Consider the following 20,193-nt stretch of genomic DNA (forward strand, 5'->3'; position numbering starts at 1 on the left):
GTAGTTTATTTTGAGGATGAATCCCAAGGAACAGAAGTGATGGACTCTGAAGAGTCAAACAAGCAAAGAGGGAAAGAGAAAGGCAATCCAAGGGTGCATTCCAGAGTTGATCAATATGGATACTACCATGGGCAACTGGGGCTGACCAGTTGACCAGACGTCCTGCTTTTGGCGGGACAGCCCCAATTTTTAACAATTTGTCCCCTGTCCTGCGGCGTTTTAAAATTGTTAAAAATCGGGACTGTCCCGCCAAAAGCGGGACACCTGGTCACCTTATCTTAGGAGCTATATAGGATGTATCTTGGAGTCGCCCACTAGAATGGAGGGCGAGTATTTCTCCACCAGCCCCTGCCTGCCTTGGTCAATGTTTGTCCCATGAGATATTTGTTCTTTACACTTTCAGGTTCTTGCAGGGGTCCCAGGCTGCAGTGACAGAGAAACCCCGAGGCAAGAAGGTAGGAGGTGCAGCTGAGGCTAAGTTCTCTCTGGTTACACCTGTATGCAGCTGGTTACCTCAGCAAAGCTGGCTGGGAAGATGAGGCCAGCCACAGGAGGAGTTGGATATAACCACAGGCAGTTCAATCCTCCTTTTCCTGTCGTCCATAAATAGAACTTTATTTCCACTTACTTCTCAGTCCTAAGTCGGGACCTATGGTTTTCCTATGTGGAATATGAATGCTCCTGTAATTAGCTGCTCTTCCAGCAATGCATAATCCTAAAAGTATAGCCTGGTGACTCAATGTAGCTATTCGTTATTATTGATGGCCATGGCAGAGTAACTCCTTGCAAACACTGTACTGAAGCAAGTATTCTGGCTTGAGTCTGTCTGTGAAATGGGTACAGAGAACCAAGTGCTTTCTCCCTCCATGACTGTCCCAGTTTTCAGGGCTGTATGGGTCAGGAGCTGGGGATAAAGAAGACACAACCTTGAATAAACTCAGGGATTGGAGGTACAGCGCTGCTAATAACGTGCCCGTATAACTTCCTTTCCTCCTCAGCCTGTTTCTTATTCCGGAGACTTGGCGGGGTGGGGCCGCCTGTTGGAAACTCTGGGAAGCTGTGCTATTCAACTATATTTAAATACCCTTCGGAGCAAATCCTTATAAATACATTTCATCCGATCAAAAGACAAGTTTAAAAACCAACCGAGCCTGGTGAGCTCTAAAGACAACAGCAAGCACGCCCAGGACCTGGCAGGAGCCTCCCCCTCACCAGGGTGTCCGCACTTCCTGAAGCAGCACCTTCCCGGGCCTGGGCGGATCCCCGGAGGGGGCCGGCGGTGAGATCCACGCCCGGCTGAGGTCTGAGGCGGACGGGCTGCAGGGGGCGCCGAGCAGGCAGCTGGCGCTGGAGGATTGGGGGGGAACGCTCCACCGGAGCCGCCAGGCCAGACGCCCCCGCAGCGCCCCGAGAGGTGGCGCGGGCGCACTCCCCGCCCCGGACCCGCCTGGGTAGCGGGAACGCGGGCGCCCTAGGTGTCTGGGCGCATCCGGGTAGCGGAGGCCACCGTTGGGCGAGCGGGCGGACGGCCTTTGGGAAGGAAACGGCGGCAGCGCCCCCAGTCGGTCTGCAGAGCCCGGAGCGCGGGTGCCTGTGAAGCGTCGGATCAAGGCGAGTGCCTCCGCGGAACCCTCCCCAGGCAGGGTCCCTCCCATTTGGTTTGGGGTTAGGGGAAGGGCCCGCACCGGTTCCGCCCGGGTGGGGCGCGCCCGCGCCCTCCGCTTGATTTGTCCTTGTGCGGCCCTGTAGCCGGGTCGCCGGTTTGGGGTGGGGGAAGGGGGCATGAAGTCCTGCAGGCCGGCCCGGGGGCCGCGGCGGAGTGGAGGTAGGAGGAAGATGGACCGATCCGGCTCAGACCCGTCTCAGCCTCTGGCGGTCCCTGCCCGCCTGCCTCCCGGGCATTCTGTCCGCTGGTGGGAGCCTCGCCCGGCGTTGTTGGGAACGGGGTGCTCTGCAGGAGGAGGCCCAGCTGGAACCTCGGCCCCAAGGTCCCCAGATGAAAACCCTCACGACTCCTCGTTCCCTGCTGCCGCGTTTTACATTAGGGGACCCCGGCCCCAAGAAGGAAAGGAACCCGCCCAAGGTCACATTGCAGTCCTGCCTTCCAGCGCGGGCTATGGGCACCGCGCCCTTCTCCACCCACCGTGTGTGTCTCGGTCCCGCCCGGCGCTCCTCCCCATCCCGGCCATCCAGGAGGCTCTGTGGTCGCGGAGGTAGTGAGCGCCCTCTCTCTCCCTCCCTCCCTCCCTCCCGCGCCCTGGGGAGGGATGCTAGACTGAGGTCTGGCCGCCGGTCCAGCTGCCTTGGGCACCGGCCAAGCCGGCCGCGGCTGGAGGACAGGACGGACCACAGAACCGGGGCAGAGGGAGGTGGAGGCGCCGCGGTGGCAAGTTGGGGATGCTGGGGTGAGGGTGGCGGGGGGAGGATGGGGACGGGAGCCGAGGGGTGCGGGGCCCGATACAGTGGGGCTTGGTTTGGGCGGTGCCGCTTCAGCCAATGGGAAGGCGGCTCCGGCCGAGCCTCCCGGGTCCCCCAGGCTCCGAGGTCTTGCTGGCGGGAAGGGAAGGGGCCCTGAGATTGGCTGCTCGGCACCCGCGTGAGGTGCGGCGCCTGCGCGCATCCGGCGAGAGGGGCCGGGGTGCGCGTCCCTGTCGGGGAGGGGCTGGCACTGCGCAGGTCATGTCTTTGAGCTCCGCACGGCTTTTTTCCAGCCGGCCTGCCAGAGTCTGACCACGGTCAGCTGATGCGGAGTCACCGGCTGAGCCTGCGAGGGCACAGGCGGAAGAGCCGCCTTTCATCCTCCGCTGCCTGGATCCTTTATGACGTAGCAAATGCGCTTTCTACCCAAGCGTGTGATCCCGCCCCTGCAGAAGGCATATGCCCCCGGGCTGCGGGGGAAGCGGACCTTGGAGATGTGTGTAGCGTTCACATTCCCTCTCAATACACCTCTATAGAGCGCCTGCTTGCTGTCAAGCACCAGAATTTAGAATTCTGTAGAACCAGAAACCAATGCTACAACACGTGAGTCCTACCTGTGGGGCACTCATGGTCCACGTGGTGCCTAGTGGTTACCTGGGGGCTGTGGATGGTTGTAAACAGAAATATATTCCATATTACCCTCCCTAGGTAAGTGCTGTTACCGAGGCACAGAAGGAAGGGGTGAAATGCTAACTTGGGGAGAGATTTTTAATTTAATTTTATTTTTTTTAGGGGATCAGGAAAGGCATGTTGAGACAGGTATTAATTTAAATCAGTTAGGACTTAATCAGATGAAGAAGTCAGATTTGGTATGGGATGAGGAAGGCCTGGAAATTGGAAAGTAAAGGGCTTGGTGAGGGTGTAGCAAATGGTATAATTAGGTGAGAAAAGTATAGTTAAAGACAGAATTTGGAGGGGCCAGTGAGGATTAGAATTCCCAGCTTGTATACTCAGATTTGAAACGTGGTAAGTACTTATGAATTGAGTGGCCCCTTCATCTGTCAGTTGGATAACGTCACTTGGACTATCTGCACCAACATCTTGAAAATATCTTTGATTCTTCTTTCACACTCTACATTTAGTCAGCAAACCATAGTAGGTTGTACTTTTAGATTCTGACCACTTCATTATGCCCCCGTTATATTATAATACTAAACTCACCTCCCTGGGGCGGGGATTTTCCACCAGTTTTTAATATGTAATGTATGTATAGGCATGTTTTCCAACTGCGCATGCGCAGGAATGTTCCCACCTGTACATTGAGTTTTATTCATGATTTCCCAGAATAAAGAAGAATCTTATCCCTTATTTGGGCACATGCCACTTTGGGAAGTGAACTGCTGGTGTGCCCTTCCAATAAAGTTTATCCCTTTTCATCAATTCATCTTGGAGTTGTCTTCTGGCTGGCAACTATTGTGTAACTGGACTCTGTTCCCTTGGGTAACAAATCAAGAAGTTCAGAGAGGGAGGCCTATGTTCCTGTTGCTGTTATAAGATATACATCATGGCATCCTCAGAATACGGAGCAAATTTAAAAATCAATAATAATGATCCGAGAAAGAACCTGCTTTCAGTGTGTTTCAGCCAATATTGTTTCGGCTGAAAGTAACAAAAACTTTAAGCTGCTTAATCAGCATGTACAGAGCTGGAGGACAGGAGTACAGCAGGTCCTCATAGGCAGATCTGTCTGTAAACCACTGGTTGGCATCAATTCAACACCAAGTTTGGGGTGGGGTGAAGAAAGAAACTTTATTCAGTGCAAACAGCTCGATTGTGATACAACTCAATTATGAAGCAGTACAGCTATTAGGAGGCCCCGGAGTGAGACAGCCCTGGGGCCAGCCCCTCTCTGGTGTGGCAGCTCCACTGTGCTCTGGCTAAACATGTCAGAGTTTCAGCTTCAGCTGAGGAGAAGCAGTCTTTTTGTCTTCAGTGGAAAGGGAAAGTATGCTTCCAGAGCCAAAGGGGAGCTGACTTATATAGACAGAAGTCCCCACTCCTGGTCCCTGATTGGTCTGACCTAATGCAAATGAGGACTCCAAATCCTTTCAGTTTGATTGGTCCAAGAGGCCCTGATGGGTCAGAATGGAGCAGCTCTGATTGGTCAGAGAAGGTGCTGATGGGGCTGTAACTGCAGCTCCAGTTGGACAGGGAAAGCCTTAGTCCTATTGGTTGAAATAGGATTCCAGAAACTCCTTTGTAAGGGCTGGCTCAGAAGGCAAGAACAGAGTTCAGAACAGAGCCAGGTAGTTCAGTTCAGGCTTCTTCCTAACCTGCAGTTTAGATGAGAGGACCCTGTGTAGAAATGGTTGCTAGGCTTTGTTGTGTGTGTGTGTGTGTGTTTTAATTGAGCCCAGTTAGCCACTGGGAGCCCTTAGTTGGTATTTTCTTTCTCAGAATCCACCTGCTGAAGGAGGCTCTGTTGTTCCCCGCCACCCCCTCTCTCTCTTAACCCCTGTGCCTGACTCTTCTCTCTTTCTCTGCAGATTGGCTTTCTCCATCTCTGTATCTCTGTGGTGTCAGGCCCCGTGTAGCATAACTGTCCTCTTCTCCACTCCAGCAGCCAGGTCACATGCCCTGCCCTTCAGAGGCTGATTTGCATTCTTTCACAGTGCCAGGGGACAGAGTGATGGGTTCATGTTGGGTCAGTGTCTCTCCCCGACCCCGTACCTCATGGCTGGGAGGAGGTCTTATTGTCCAACTATAGCTACATGTGGGTGAAAGGCAGGTCTAGGAAGGCAGGCATCAGGTGAGCAGGAGAGACCACTGCAGAGAGTGTTTGTGAAGTGGTCTCTGGGGAGAACTGGCAATCACCTACTAGTAAGTCTAATCTGGTTATTAGAGTGTCTCTCAGACTAATCCAAATGTTTATATTAGGTTTGCCTAACTAGGCTCTCTGTTAAACACAGGCACATAAGAGTCACCACAATATTTATGATAAAACCAGAGGCCCGATGCACGGATTTGTTTTGAAAGGAAATTAGAAGAAATATTTTAGAGGCCAGAGAAGGACTATGGGAGGTTGGCTCCAGGGGATGTCCACCGGTCTCACCCGGTCCCAATCACAGCCGATTGGGGCCTGGGAGGGACCATGGGAAGGCTCCAGGGCATGTCCAGTCCCACCGGGGATGTGCCTGCAACCAATGTACATGCCCTTGACCAGAATCGAACTGGGACCCTTCAGTAAGCAGACCGACGCTCTATCCACTGAGCCAAACCAGTTTTGGCCTGTACCATTCTTCAGCAACTACCTCCCATAACCATTTCTGATTCTAAACCAAAAGGCAAGTGAGTGGTATTTCAAGTTTGAGGATTTAATATTTACAGACAATGAAGCCCAGCTCAAGGCATTCAGATGACAAAGAACCCCAAAGAGTATGTGGGAATTCCATTGCCTACAGTATTGTGTTTGGAGTGAAAACAGCAACACATTTAAGAAACTTAAGAAGAAAAAGCTTTACAAGCCTGCCATTCTGCATATAAGACACAATATTGTGAATAGTACACTTTCCAAGGTGGGCGAGTTTTTGTGCACTTTCAAATATTTTGATTCTCGAAGCACTTTTAGATATTGCTGACTCTAAGGAAAGTAAAATTCAAAGCCACAAGTATTGAGCCTGAGGGATGGAAAGGGCTTTAATTATAGACAATTGGATTTGAAATCACCCAGTGGTGGTGAGCTCAGGCTCCAGTTCTGGTGAGAGGAGGTGTGCGCTCAGCCAGCTGGGTCACCCAGTTAAAGGATCGGAGTCTGGTTTGAGCATCATTGGCACGGGCCTTCCATGGAGGGGGTTGGGGTCCGTGGTGTCCCTCAGCTCGTCCCCACTCAGCAGAGACTCACTGAGGGCCTCTTTGGTATCAGGTTTCTTCTAGACATTTTGGGGGGTGGGGGTTCAGTGGAGGACAAGATGGACAAAGTACCTAGACTCACCCAGCTTATGGCCTAGAAGGGGAAGAGAAAGTACTAGTGAAACAAGGTACTTTTGGATTGAAGCGTGATCTTATCGAGAGAACCTCTGTGTGTTGCATGGGGGATCAGGTGACATTCTCTGTGAAGTGTGAAGGGTCAGAAGGACACAGCCTCTGGACTGAGGAAGAACAAGGGCCAGGGCCCTGAGGCAGGAAAGAGCTTGGCACACACCAGAAACTTCCAGAAGGTCAGTGTGGTTACAGCGCAGAGAGCGCAGGGGAGGGCGGTACCAGACACGTTTAGGCAGGGAAGCAGAGGGTGTTACAACAGGCATGGGAAGGAGGCTTTTAGGTGAGGGGTCACAGAATTTGACTGCCGTGCTGGCAATGGGGTGTGGTGAGTAGGAGTGGGAGGGGAAGCCGAGCCTGGAGATCCCTGTTTGTTTTTCTTTCCTGAGGATTAAACAGATTAAGCCTCCACCAGTGAACTTGCAGTGGTTGGCTAGTTAGTGAACTCATTACAGACCTGTTGGCCCAGTTGGGTTTGGGTGATAGCAAAGGGGAGAGGAGGGGCTGCCTTCCGGGCAGAAACATGTACTGGTAAGACCCGCCAGTAACCAACCCCAGGCAGGTGTGCAAAGGAGAAGCTGGGACAGTTCGCTGGGAAAAGGGCAATCTCTCCACCGTGATTGCCTTGCTTTACTCCCTCCCATACTCCCCTTCCTTCCCCGAGGCCAGGAGGAATTATCCTGACAATGGACCAGAACCAGAAGGCAAACAATCTACACCCTCATCCACACTTAATAATACACAAATAGTCAGGTGCTGAGGGGCCTTAAGGAGATACTAAGTCTACTGGGCCCTGTTGCAATCAGGTTGATTTAACCTTGAAAGGGGGTGGCAGGGTGGTGGGAGAGACTGTGTGTGTTTTAATTAGGTGAATTAAAATGTGTCTCATTTAATAACTCCAGTCCCCATGCTATGATGAGTTACTGATGAATTGAGCCTCAGAGCCAGTTCCTGTGTTGTTGGAAAAGCTGCCTAGGAGGCATGTGGCCAAATTCAGATTGAAGGTTGATGTCTTGGGTCACACAGAGGGATGATTTGCTGGAAATGGGGAACACAGACGGAGAATGAGGCTCATGGAGTGGGAATCCCTGAGAGGGTAGGTCCTTGGGTCCTCCAATAGTGGCTGCACAGCCTGGTTTGAGGGTCACAGGTCTGGCCCGCTGTGGAAGCCCCTTTCACGTCCCGCATGGTTCCGGGTTCCAGTTCAGGGTTCCGGTTCTGGAGAAGGGCCACATGTAAATTAAGAGACTAGAAGAAATTTAATTTGGCAATATGGGGGGGGGGGCATGCAGGAGCCCACCTCTAGTAGGAGGACTGCCTGTAGGCTCTGGCCTTGCTATCCCTTTTATTGAGACTACTGGATACATCCATAGCCCTTTGGCAGGTAATAATTGGATTATCATATCAGTAAGGATTTACATGATTATTTGATGGGGACGTTGCCTCAGTTACCACTGTCTTAATTAGATAGGGAGTGGTTGAGTTCTGACCTTTCAGAGCTTCAAGGTTGACCAGCCTTTTACATCTTTCTATTAGTGAGACAATGATTGGTTTCTGACAGATCACCCTCCTCGTGACTGGTCCAGGCTTGGTGGTACAGCCTGAAGCAGGACCCAGGTTTCTAGACGTCCCCTCCTCCTAACTTACTATCACATGAGACCACAGTGTGAGAGGAAGGTGCAGGAGAGGGCTGCCTAGGTGCAGGGCTCAGTTCAGCTTTCCACTCCTGCCTAAACCTCTGCAACAAGGCAAAGCTGAGGGTGTGTTTTGTGTTTCAGAACCCGCCAGCAGGAGGCCCGTCATCCTACCTCTTGTGGCCACAATGCTGACCGCCCGCCTTGCCAGGCCCCTGTCAAAGCTCCCCGGGAAAACCCTGAGTTTCTCTAACAGAGAAAATGGAGCAAGGTAAGAAACTGAAGGGTGGAGGTAGCCTTGAGTGCCACACTCTCTAGGCAAAGCAGAGAGAGCTCTTCACACATGGATGATGCAGGTGGTCCTAAGGCCTGACTCTCAAGGTGACACTCAGTACCCACCTCGACCAGCAAAGGAAACTCAAAGGTGTCCTCAGAAGACAGAGACCTTCCCAGGGCACATGGTGCACAGAAGAATATCTTTTATCAGATTTTTTACCTTTTTTTTTTTTTTTTTTTAAACTAGTGGCCGGGTGCATAAAATTCATGCACAGGGGGAGGGAAGGGTGTCCTTCAGCCTGGCCTGCACCCTCTTCAATCTGGGACCCCTCAGGGGATAACCGGCAGTTGGACATCCCGCTCACAATCCAGAACTGCTGGCTCCTAACAGCTAGCCTGCCTGCCTGATGGCCCCTAACTTCTTCTGCCTGCCAGCCTGATTGTCTCTAACTGCTCCCCTGCTGGCTTGATTGCCCCTAACCACCTCTGCCTCAGCCCTGCATCCAGGACTCAGGATTCCATCCTCCAGCCAATCACAGGCACCCAGGCTTCCCTCCCTCTGGTCAACCATAGGCGCCCAGGCCGACTGCAGCCGAAGGGGATGGTGGGCAGGTGGCTTTGCCTGGGCTGCAGCCTCAAGTGCTGGTACCTGGGACCTCCACGTGGTGGCTTCTCCATCTACCAGGCTGTAGCCAGCCACAGGTGCTGGCACCTGGACTGCAGGCAGGCAGCTTCTCCATCTTCCCTGGGATGCAGTGTGGGCAACTTCTTCAGCTGGCTTTGGCCTGGGATCAAGGGGCAGGCTGCTTCTTGTCTCCTGGGCCGCCCAGCATCAGGCGCTGGGGCCCAGTTTGTCTCCCCCAGGACATGGGGCAGGCAGATGTGAGGCTTCTGCTGCTATCTGCATCCTGGGATCAGGGCAGGCCACTTCTTCGTCTCTCATGCTGCAGCCAGCCTCAGGTGCTGGCATTCAACTTCTCTGACCCCCACAGGCCCAGAGTGGCAGGGGGCGGGGCTTCCACAATGTTTTCAGATTAATTTGCATACTCACTCTGATTGGCTGGTAGCATAGAGGAGTGATGTTAATTTGCATGTTTCTCTTTTATTAGTGTAGATAACTGATAACAAAAGTTGCCCAAGTAGTACAAAAGGCTGCTCTATCCTCTTCACCTAACTTCCCTGAATGTTAACATCTTACGAAATCATAGTGCAATCATGAAAACCAGGAAATTACCACTGATATGTGTTAACAGACCTACACACCGGATTCAAATTTTGTCAGATGGCCCACGGATGGACCTTTCCTGGTCCAGGGTACAAACCAGGGCCCTGCAGTGCCTTTAGTTGTCATGTCCCCCTCCTCTCTTCCCATCAGGGGCGGTTCCTGAATTTGTGTCATTCTTGACCTTGACACTCTGAAAAAAATGTCTCTCCATTGGGGTTTGTGTGATGCCCTCGTGTTTGGATTCAGGTATTCATGTTTGGAAGGTGCCACCCAGGTGAGGTGTGTCTCAGTGCAGTGCATCAGGGGGCACACAGCATTGATGTGTCTCATTACTTTGATCACCTGGGTGACTCCTCTTTTCAAACTTTACCCATGAAGCAGCTAACTAAAATGTCCTGAGACTTCACTGAACTGCCGTGTGTGTAGAGACAGCTAAGTAAGTACAGATGAAACAAGCAGCTCTTCGCTGAGAGCCCTGGGATTGCCTTTCCCAAGGGGATTCAGGGCATTTTGCTACTTCATTTTCCTCTGTGGCAGCCAGAGCCAGGAAACACAATACCTTTTTTCTTTATATTTAAGAGGAATGAAAGTAAATGTTAGGTTAAATTCAAAGTTCCAGCAGCTGGAATATTAATAGATATTTTTATGCCAATAAATATGTTTGGAAGAACATGCATATTAGCCTTTTATAAATATAGACTAGAGGCCCGATGCACAAAATTCGCATCCCTAGCTTTGTCCGGAATGTCGTCCAGAAGATTGTTTAGCCATCTGGTCTAATTAGCATGTTATGCTTTTATTATTATAGACTAGAGGCCCAGTGCATGAATTTGTGCATGGCAGGGCGAGGTGGTGTGTAGATGTGCTAAGATAGTGGCAAGCAAAGACCACAGACAGAGCGCCCCCAACGGCCTGAACACCAGCTACGATTTGAGGTGGAAATACAGCTTTGCCTCGCTGCCCCTGCTCAGGCCACCTCACTCTCCCTGGGGCAGAGTTACTGACACAAACATGGCATCTCTCCTATCTCAGCCACACATTTTCTCAGAGCTCCACCCCCAAGCATGATAGGTAGCTGACTTTGGCCAATGGTAGCACACTGCTGTAGGAGTGCTAGCCAATCAGCAGTTGGGAGCCTGGAAAGGTACAGGGCTGAGCTAGAAGTGGTGACCGGAGGTGGGGGGGTCGGGGGAAGTGGCAGAAAGGCAAGCAGTGTGTGGTGTGGTGGCAGAGGTAAGATGGCGGTGGTGCTTACTTTATGTCTTTACAGTTAGGCTGCTTGCCTTGCTCCTTCTGCCACCTCAGAGCTGCTACTTTTCTCTATCAGTGTCAGGGTCACTCTCCTCCTACAAGCTTTTCGGACCCAGATTCTCCTTAGCCAGGGGGAGACTAAAAGAGGTGGGCTGGCTCCTGGAGGGAGGGACCATGGGAGGTTGGCCGGCTTCGGGGAAGGACTGCAAGAGGTTGAAGGTGGGAATGCACTGACCACCACGGACAGCTCCTGCTTTGAGCATCTGCCCCCTGGTGGTCAGTGCACAACTGGTTGACCGGTCATTCTGGTCATTTGATTGTAACAGTAACTTAAGCTTTTACATATATATAGTAAATATATATATATATATATATATATATATATATATATATATTTACTTTTATATATACATATACATACACACACACACACACACACACACACACACACACACACATATATATATATATATATATATATATATATATATATATATATATATATTCTTGAAATGACAAAATTATAGAGATGGAGAACAAATTAGTGGTAAAGAGGATGTGATGTGGGAGGGAAGTGGATGTGGCTATAGCAGGGTACCAGGAGAGATCCTTGTGTGGTGGAAATGTTTTGTATTTTCGCTGCATCACTGTAAATATCCTGGTTGTGATATTGTACTGTAGTTTTGCAAGTGTCGTTAGGGGCAATTGGGTGGAAGGTACAGGGATTTCTGTCTACTATTTTTTTAACTGCATGTGAATCTATAATTATTTCAAAATAAAAAGTTAAATTAAAAAAATAAAAAACTCACTGGGGAGAAAAAGGAGACATATATAATACTTTAAACAATACAAAATTAAAAAAAAAAAAAAAAAAAAACTTATCAGGAAGCAGCATAAAACCCAGGGGCTAAGGGGAGGAATTTGCAGATGAAAGCTCTATCACCTGAAAGTTCTTCCTACACAGTGGCAAAAATGGCCACTGCCACTGATGGCCCACTTCCTACCAGCCTCGCCACCTGGAGGAAAGAGGCCCTCTTTCTCAGTAGCACCAGCAGGATGTCCCCAGGGGCCGGGTGGGGGGACAGTCAGTGCCGCTCGCTGGTGGCTGAGGGTACTCTGCGTTGCTTCTGCCCCAGGAACAAGGTCTAGGTGTGTCTGCAGCCTGTGCTCATGGCTTCCTCTTCTCTTGCAGGCGCACACTGCTGTTTTACCCCGCCTCCTGCGTCCCCGTGGGTCGTCGCACTTACGCTGATACAGTGACCCCGGTGAGTGGCAGCCCAGCTACCTGGGAACCAGCCAGGTGGTCAGAGCCCTTCCCTCTGGGCCCCTTGGCCCCCTGGGCCCTGAGCTGCCTTCCGAGTACCAGGCCTCAGAGCTTCCAGGACTCTTACAGCCACTTTCTCACATTTTTAACCTACACTCCGTCCCGATCCCCCAAACCTCCCATCAAATGAGTTTTAGAGGTTAAGAGTTTAGACTCTAGAACCCAACAGGCCTGGTTTCAATTCCATTTCTATCACTTAGTATGTTGGGCATTTAAAAAGTATCTGTTTCCTCATTCATAGCATGATATAATAATCATGATTACTATATACAATTACTATGATAATTAAGAGAGGAAAATATTGATTGACTGCCTTCTATACCAATTCTATCAATAATAATAACTCCATATAGTAATCATGCATGCACAGTGCTTGCACGTGGTAAGTAATGATGTGATGATTGTGATAACGGTGATTGCAGGTGAGAAAACTGAGGTCCAGAAAGGGGACCTCAAGCAACATTATTAGTCGGTGACAGCATCTGGATTAGAACCTGGTTTCCTGATTCTGAGTCCAAGCTTGTCCCACTAGACTATGGTGCTTCTCCCGACGGAAAACGCCAGGCAGGGAGGCCTCGGCGCGGTCCACTCCGGAAGCACTAGTTGTTACTGCCCAGAGGAGGATGGGTCGCTCTGCACTCAGGATCCTGGTTCCTAACATGGGGTCTAAACTTCTACAATAGGTCGGCAGCAAAGCCGTCCTGATCACAGGCTGCGACTCTGGATTTGGGTTCTCCTTGGCCAAGCATCTGCATTCAAAAGGCTTCCTTGTGTTTGCTGGCTGCTTGTTGAAGGTAAGAGATCGGTCATCTTTGTCACCATTGCCCTTCACACATAGTCACTGGTTTGTACATTGTTATTTTTAATTGCAGTAAAATACACCTAACATAAAATTTACCATCGTAACCATTTTAAGCGTACTGTTCAGTGATATTAAGTATATTCACATTGTCTAAGTACCTCATATAAGTGGAATCATACACGTTTGTCTTTTTGTAACTGGTTTATTTCACTTAGTGTAAATTCTTCAAGGTTTGTCCACGTTGTAACATCTTACAGAATTTCTTTGTTAAGGCTGAATCATATTGCATTGTATGTATATATTACATTTTACTTATCCTTTCATCTGCTAATGGACACTTGGGTTGCTTCCACATTTAAAAAAATATATATTTTATTGATTTTTTTTTACAGAAAGGAAGGGAGTGGGATAGAGAGACACATCTATGAGAGAGAAACATTGATCAGCCGCCTCCTGCACACTCCCCCCCCCCCCCCCCCCGCCGCCCAACTGGATATGTGCCCGCAACCAAGACACATGCCCTTGACCGGAATCAAACTTGGGACCCTTGAGTCCACAGGCCGATGCTCTATCCACTGAGCCAAACTGGTTAGGGCTGCTTCCACATTTTAGCTACTGTGAGCCTGGATGTAAAATATCTCTTCAAGATACTGTTTTCAATTCATTTCAATTCATTTGGGCATATATCCAGTTGTAGAATTACTCAAGTCATATGGTAATTCTATTTTTATTTTTTTGAGGAATTGTCAAACTGTTTCTCACAGCAGCTGTACTGTTTTACCTCCCACCAACAGTGTACAAGGGTTCTGATTTCTCCACGTCTTTGCCAATACTCATTTTCTGGTTTTAGATAGTAGCTATCCCAATATGTGCGAGGTGATGTTTCATTGTAGTTTTGATTTGCATTTCTCTAATGATTGGTGATGTTGAGCATCTTTTCATGTGCATTTGTCATTCTATCCCTTTTGGAGAAAATGTCTATTCAAGCCCTTTGGCCATTTTAGAATGGTTGTTTTGTTGTTGAGTTTTAAGAGTTCTCTATATATTCTGGATATTAATTCCTTATCAGTTGTATGATTTGCAAACATTTTCTCTGTTTTTGGGTATTGTCTTTTTCTCTGAGGGTAGTGTCTTTTGATGTATAAAATTTAAAAATTTTATTAAATCCAGTTTGCCTATTTTCTTTTGTTACCTATGCTTTTGGTGTCATATCTAAGAAATCATTGTCAAACCCAATGTCATGAAGCTTTTGTGCTATGTTTTCCTCTAAGAGTTTTATTGTTTCAGGTCCTTGATCCATTTTGAGTTAAGATATATGGTGTTAGGTCAAGGCCCAACTTGATTCATTTGCATGTGGATATCCAGTTTCCCCAGCACCATTTCTAAAAGGACTGTCCTTTCCTGCATTGAATGGTCCTTGTAAAGAAAATCATGTGAGGGTTTATTTCTGGGCTCCTTCTCTGATTCAAAACCTTATATTCCTCTTCTGACACCCGCTGCCCCCGCCACTCTCACCTCACACTCCTCTCCCTCCCTCAGGAGGCTGCAGCCACAGAGGCCTCCTGCTGTTTGGCACACCCTCCTTGGGCTTTGGCCTGGCTGCCTCCTCTCCCCCAGATTCCTTCAAGGCTTGCTCCCTCACCTCCTTCCAATGTCACCTTCCTGGAGAGGTCTTTCTTCCCTCTTTAAAACTGAACACACCCTTTACCACATTCACAGCCATCTTCCTTTCCTGCCTGTCTCCGGGATCATGAGGAAGGCTCGATGGGCCAAGGTGGCATGTCATCGCCATCTGGAAGGACACACAGGAGTTCCCTGTGATGGATGGAGGTGACATATCCAGACCCTGCCAGTCATCTGACGTGGCTGAAGCCCAATGCCCTCGTGGAACTCGTGGAAGAAGAGGAGATGAGCTGGGAAAGGAGGGCAGGACCAGGCCAGGAGGAGCCCTGAATGCCTCTGACGTGGCTTTTGTCAAGGGTGCCAGATCCCTTGGTCACTTCTCAGACCATGCCATCCTCAACCCACCAGCAGACCTGACCATACTCCTGTTTGTAACTCTTTGTTTCTTGACTTTGTGGACACCTTCCTTCCTCTCTGTCTTCTCTGCTTAGTGCCTACTGCTGCTTCTCCTGTAACTAGTACAACGCCCTAGGCCTGCTTCTCTCGTCACAGTGTTTCTCACACATGTGACAAGAAGCTCACCTGGAACAAGTGCTGAGTGTCCTTACACCGGCCTCAAGGTGCTAGAGCACTAACAATACATGCTGGGAGACTGGGAGACCTTTCCGCCAGGATTACCCCATCACCTGCCTCACTGCTGTAATACACGGAGGTGGAGGAGGTGGGCAGGTTGGACAGAGTTGATAGTGCGCTGTGGTATTTTCCGTCTGGTCTCAAGTAAAATGAAGTTGGTTTCAAGAGAACTACTTGGAGAGCTTACCATGTGTGCCCTGGAACCTGAGGCCACAGAATGGTGTGTTCAAGTTTACCAAAAGAAGTTGCAAGGCCCAAGAAAGAGGCCAGCGTGGCCTGTCTGGAAGCAGCGCAGAGAGAGCTGCATAGGGCAGTGGTCCGCAAACTGCGGCTCGAGAGCCACATGCAGCTCTTAGGCCCCTTGAGTGTTCTAACACTTATTCAAAATAGACTCACCCACGTCGAAAACCGACTTCTGCACATGGGCCACGAAGTTTCAATTGCACTGTACGTGTGCGCCCGCACGTGGTATTTTTTGGAAGAGCCACACTCAAGGGGCCAAAGAGCCGCATGTGGCTCGTGAGCCGCGGTTTGCTGACCACTGGCATAGGGGAAGGGCTGTCCTTCTGCCTGGGCAGGACACTGTTGCCTGAACCTGATGTGGGTAATGGGAGAGCTCCTGGGAAAAAGGCACCTGCCCAGTGAAACTTCGAGAGGGTCCATGGGGGCCCCCGGAAGCCCTGGCTGATGGGGAAGTGGCACAGAGGAGGAAGGAAGGGCACAGGAGTCTCCACGGAAGGGATCTTCTCGGAAACCCACAAAAGTGCCCTAGGGAGGAAGGGCCAGCCAGGGCACCACCCTCAGAAGCATATAGTCTTGCTCCCTCACTTGTCAGCCTCTGGATCCAACCCTGGGAGGAGCTGGGATTAAGGAATAAGAGAGGAAGAGGAGCTAGAATGTAGTGAGAAAGACACCCTCTGCCCTGCTGCCTGGCGTCTCACACCGGCTTCCCACACTCCATCCCCACACTCCATCAGGCCTGCGGCAGGGCAGGCTCTACACTGGATACACGTTTGAAGGAGGGTTTGGGTTTTCAACTGTAGTTACCTGATTAGCAAACCGAACTGGACTCTTTATGCCAAAACAAAGAGTCTCTCCATCACCTGGGAATGAGTGGAAACACTGTGAGACTTGCCTGAAAGTGCACCCAGGTGAGGAAAGCATAGCTTACAGATGAAGCTTAAAGGGGTAGTGACAGAAGGCACTGCCCCTTTACCAAGGTACCAACCCAGCGGGACCGAAAGCTCGTCTCTGGGCAGCAGACCGATGTGGAGCCAGGGTCGCAGTGTGGCCCAGGCAGGGCGGCCAGCCGTGGCCTGAGGCTGGGGCTGGGCCACCTGGTCTGCAGGCTGCAGGCTGAGGGGCTGAGGGCCCTTGGGGAAGGCTTCCTTTGAACAGTCCCTTTCGCTGTGGAGGTGGCTGTCGGGAGCAGGGTGTGCAGGCTCCTTAGAGATGAGTGAGGACTCCTGAGGAGGTCTGTCCGGTGAGGGTAAGAAGGTGGGGCTTCCCTCCTGGGGGCCTGAATGCTGAACTGAAGCTGTGGGCTGTCAAGCTGCCAATCTAAGTCCACGTGGACTCCCTGACCGAGGTGAGGGAGTTCCCCGAGAACACAGGAGCATTGGCTCCATGCTGGCCAGAGGCCCGGGGAGGGGTCAGGGGTGGGGTCCAGGAGTTACCAAAAGATACCAGGAGGAGGAAAGGACACTCAGGCGTCTCTCGTGCATCTCAGCTGGAATCTGTCCTACTGGAAGGTGATGTCGGCTCCCTCTCAGACACACAGAGTGCTCGGGCTCAGCTCGAGGGGCATTGGAGGGCCACGACATGAAGACGGCACGAAAACAAGCCATGTTTTCCTGGTGCCTGTGTGCTGTGTGTGGAGAAGAGAGGTGTCTGTGGCACCAGCCCCTCCAGCCTCTGGACTGGAAGGAGGCGTCCCCAGAAAATTCTTTTCTGGAACCGTCTGAGGAAATGGCAGCAGAAACTGCAGGCTTGGCTGCCCCTCTGTAGATGGAGCACCTGCCGTGGCTCATCCAGGGGGTCAGAGCCAAGCCTTGCATGAATTGAGCCTCACACCTGGCTGCTTGTGCAGACATGATTCTGGGTGTAGCTGCCATTCCTGGTGCCAGGGAGGGCAGACACTCAATGTTGCTTTTTCAGTAGGGGCACTGGAAAGGGGTGGGGGAGGCCTCCCTGGAGAGGATGGCAGTTTAGGGGTGGAAGAGATCTTAGAGGAGGGATTTTCTCTGCACCACGTTCCCCATCCTGCCCCAATCCCACCTCCACCATCATTGTCTGAACACCGCCCAAGCAGTCCGTGCCTTCTCTGGACTCGGAACGTCACTCCTCACTGTAAGCCCAATTTGCCTTCTTGGCCCTGGTTCTGTTTTCTGGGCTGCGTAGGACAAGCTGGCTCCCTTGCCATCATCTTCTCTCAGGAATGATGATCTCCTTCACCTTTGACCCCATTGGACACGGCCCCTCCACCGTTCTCTCCTCTGACAGTGCCTCCCTCTGACACTGAACTGCAGTCCTGGGGCTCGAGTCTTCCTCATTCAAGCCACTTACATGAGACCCAGACCATCCCCATAGAGAACCCTCCACCGACATGCTGATCCTCCTTGTGCTTTCTGCTCTGCCACTTGTTCAGCGCCAGCTGTCTGTGCCCCGGGCAAGCCTGGGCTGAGCGGAGGGCATTCCTCTTATCGCTCCATCCTCTGGCAGCTGCTCCTGTCCTCTGGTGAGATGCGTCACTGCTTCCTGTGCACCGTGGAGGAGGAAATCACTGCCAATTACATGATGACTGAGTGTTTAATTTTCACCTCGTTTGTAGCTCAGGCCTATTGTGAGAATATGGGGCACAGACAGATGAATGTGACAGTGCAGCCTGCCTCTGATGGGAGGGCTAACTAATGAGATAATGCATGTCAAGTGCCCAGCACAAAGGGAAGTGCAGTGAATGCCCAATAAATGACATCTGCTTTTATTCAAAATCCCCCGAACAGATGCCCACTGTCCGCACAGACCCCTGCCCACCTCTCAGCCTCGGGTCCACAATGTCCTCAGGCCTCTGCTCCCCCTGTCGTGGCTCTGGTAGCATCCTCTCGCCTCTGCCGGAAGTGCCCCATCCATGGGGCCCCTCTGGCCGTGTCTGCCGCTGTCAGTGCCTTTCAAAAGCCTCCCCTGCCCACCCCACCTCTGTGCAGCCCCCGCCTCCCACCTCCCACCTCCCACAAGGCTTCCTGCAGGAGATACTCCCTGTACTCCTCACTCACCTGCCTCCTTCCCTAACGTGACTCTCTGAGAACAGGGGCTGAGATATTTGGTTTTGTGTCTCCGGTTCTTAGCAAAGTACTTAGCACAAGAGGCCCAAGATGTGTCTGCTGAGTGAGCGATACTTTTCTCATGTGTGATAACACCGGAATTTGCATAGTGCTTTATCATTGCATGGGCTTTAAAAAAAACACAATTTCCTCGTTCCATTAGCCTGAGCAGGCCCGGACAGGCGGCGATGTGGTTATGCCCAAGTGTAGCTGGAAAAACCGGGCACTGTTGAGGGATGCCCCTGAGTGCACAGAGCCTGGTTGGTGGCCAAACTGGCAGCAGAGCCTGGCACTGGCCACTCAGCAACCTGCAGGTTTCAGGGCCTCGGCTTGGAACAGAGGTGGCAAACGGGCAGCCTGCTGGTCACAGGGGGCAGGTGGGTGTGTTTTGGCCTCATATATATTTTTTAGAAAACCCAAATAAGTTGCCAACACTTAAAAATTTAGGAGCTCTCGCTCAGAAATCCCCATTACAAGTTTAAAAATCTAAGCAACCCTGGGCTCACATATACATGTGAACAACTGGGGGGAAGGGGTTTTGAGAGGCGAAACTTGTGCTCCACTCCTGAGTGTCTCCCTTCCCATCATGTGACACCCACATGCCTGGCCCCGGCAGGCACTGAGTTTGTACTTCTGCTTAGAGAATGACCCTGTTGGTGAGGATTTAGGGTAGGGGTGTCGAACTCAATCAGAGAAGGGGCCAAAATCTAAAATCCAGCCTAAATCGCGGGCCGAATGGTTTACTGAACAGTCATAAACTGACAATGTCATAAACTGACAGCGGAGTGCAGTGATGACAGCGCGGTGCGGGCCACATTGCAAGGCCTGGCGGGCTGGATTTGGCCTGCGGGCCTTGTGTTTGACACATGTGATTTAGGCGCTCATGGCTGTGTCTGCGGCATGTAGTTTGGTGCTTGGTACATCGTCAGTGCTCAGGGATTAGGCCCAGGTGGGCCTGTGCTTGTCAGTAGCCCCAGGCTTAGGCCTGGACCGGGCCAGCTCCCTGCCTTGGCTCTGGTCCTCGTCCCAGAGGCCGGGTGTGAAGCAGCCCCTCTCTCCTCCCAGGACAAAGGGGATGCTGGAGTCAAGGAGCTGGACAGCTTGAAGACCGATCGATTGAAGACTATTCAGCTCAACGTCTGCAAAGCCGAGGAGGTGGAGAGAGCGGTGGAGACCGTCCGCTCAAGGCTGGCGGACCCTGAGAAAGGTAGGGGCCCCTTGGGGCAGTGACCAACACCACCCTCCCTTTGCTGGTATCCAGCAGCCAAGCTCTATTTCCAAGCTCTTCCTCCTGCACAGGAGGAGGAAGTGGGTTGAATGAAACACTCCGTGCAAACAGGGAATGGGAAGCAAAGCCAGAGGTGATTTCAGAATCTGCAGGAGTGATGAGTGGATGTGCTCTGTCCAGGCCAGTTTAGCCAGTGCCCACTGGATGCCCACTCAGAGCCAGGAGCCAGGTGTGGACTGAAGTATTGGGACACACAGATGGCCAAGACATAGTCCCTGTCCTCGAGGCCCTCACAGTTTATCGGGAAGGTGTGTGTGTGGGGGGGGGAGACACTGACTCAGATTATTTTTATGCCCAGTTTTGGGGTGAGGTGAGGAAGGGGTCCGTTAGGACAGACTGTGGCAGAGCGCTGGGAAAGAAG

General features: G+C 51.2%; 1 protein-coding gene across 6 annotated transcripts in view; it reads left to right on the forward strand.

Annotated features, from left to right (window-relative positions):
* Window positions 1-20,193, forward strand: part of BDH1 (3-hydroxybutyrate dehydrogenase 1) — a 32,123-nt gene that overhangs the window by 3,206 nt on the left and 8,724 nt on the right. Inside the window, exons 1-5 of one of the 6 annotated variants that reach the window (XM_084871692.1) lie at window positions 1,195-1,611; window positions 8,235-8,361; window positions 12,035-12,107; window positions 12,850-12,960; window positions 19,610-19,751. In XM_084871692.1, the coding sequence (XP_084727818.1) occupies window positions 8,279-8,361; window positions 12,035-12,107; window positions 12,850-12,960; window positions 19,610-19,751 (409 nt within the window). In that variant the 5' untranslated portion in view covers window positions 1,195-1,611; window positions 8,235-8,278. Of the gene's footprint in view, window positions 1-1,194; window positions 1,612-1,740; window positions 1,826-1,882; window positions 2,214-2,709; window positions 3,022-7,938; window positions 8,134-8,234; window positions 8,362-12,034; window positions 12,108-12,849; window positions 12,961-19,609; window positions 19,752-20,193 lie in introns of those variants that run through there. The other 5 variants (XM_084871691.1, XM_084871690.1, XM_084871693.1 and 2 more) reach the window with 5 other exon arrangements.

Source organism: Pipistrellus hanaki (genome assembly GCF_964339955.1).
Source record: "Pipistrellus hanaki genome assembly, chromosome: 2".
Taxonomy (NCBI): Eukaryota; Metazoa; Chordata; class Mammalia; order Chiroptera; family Vespertilionidae; genus Pipistrellus; species Pipistrellus hanaki.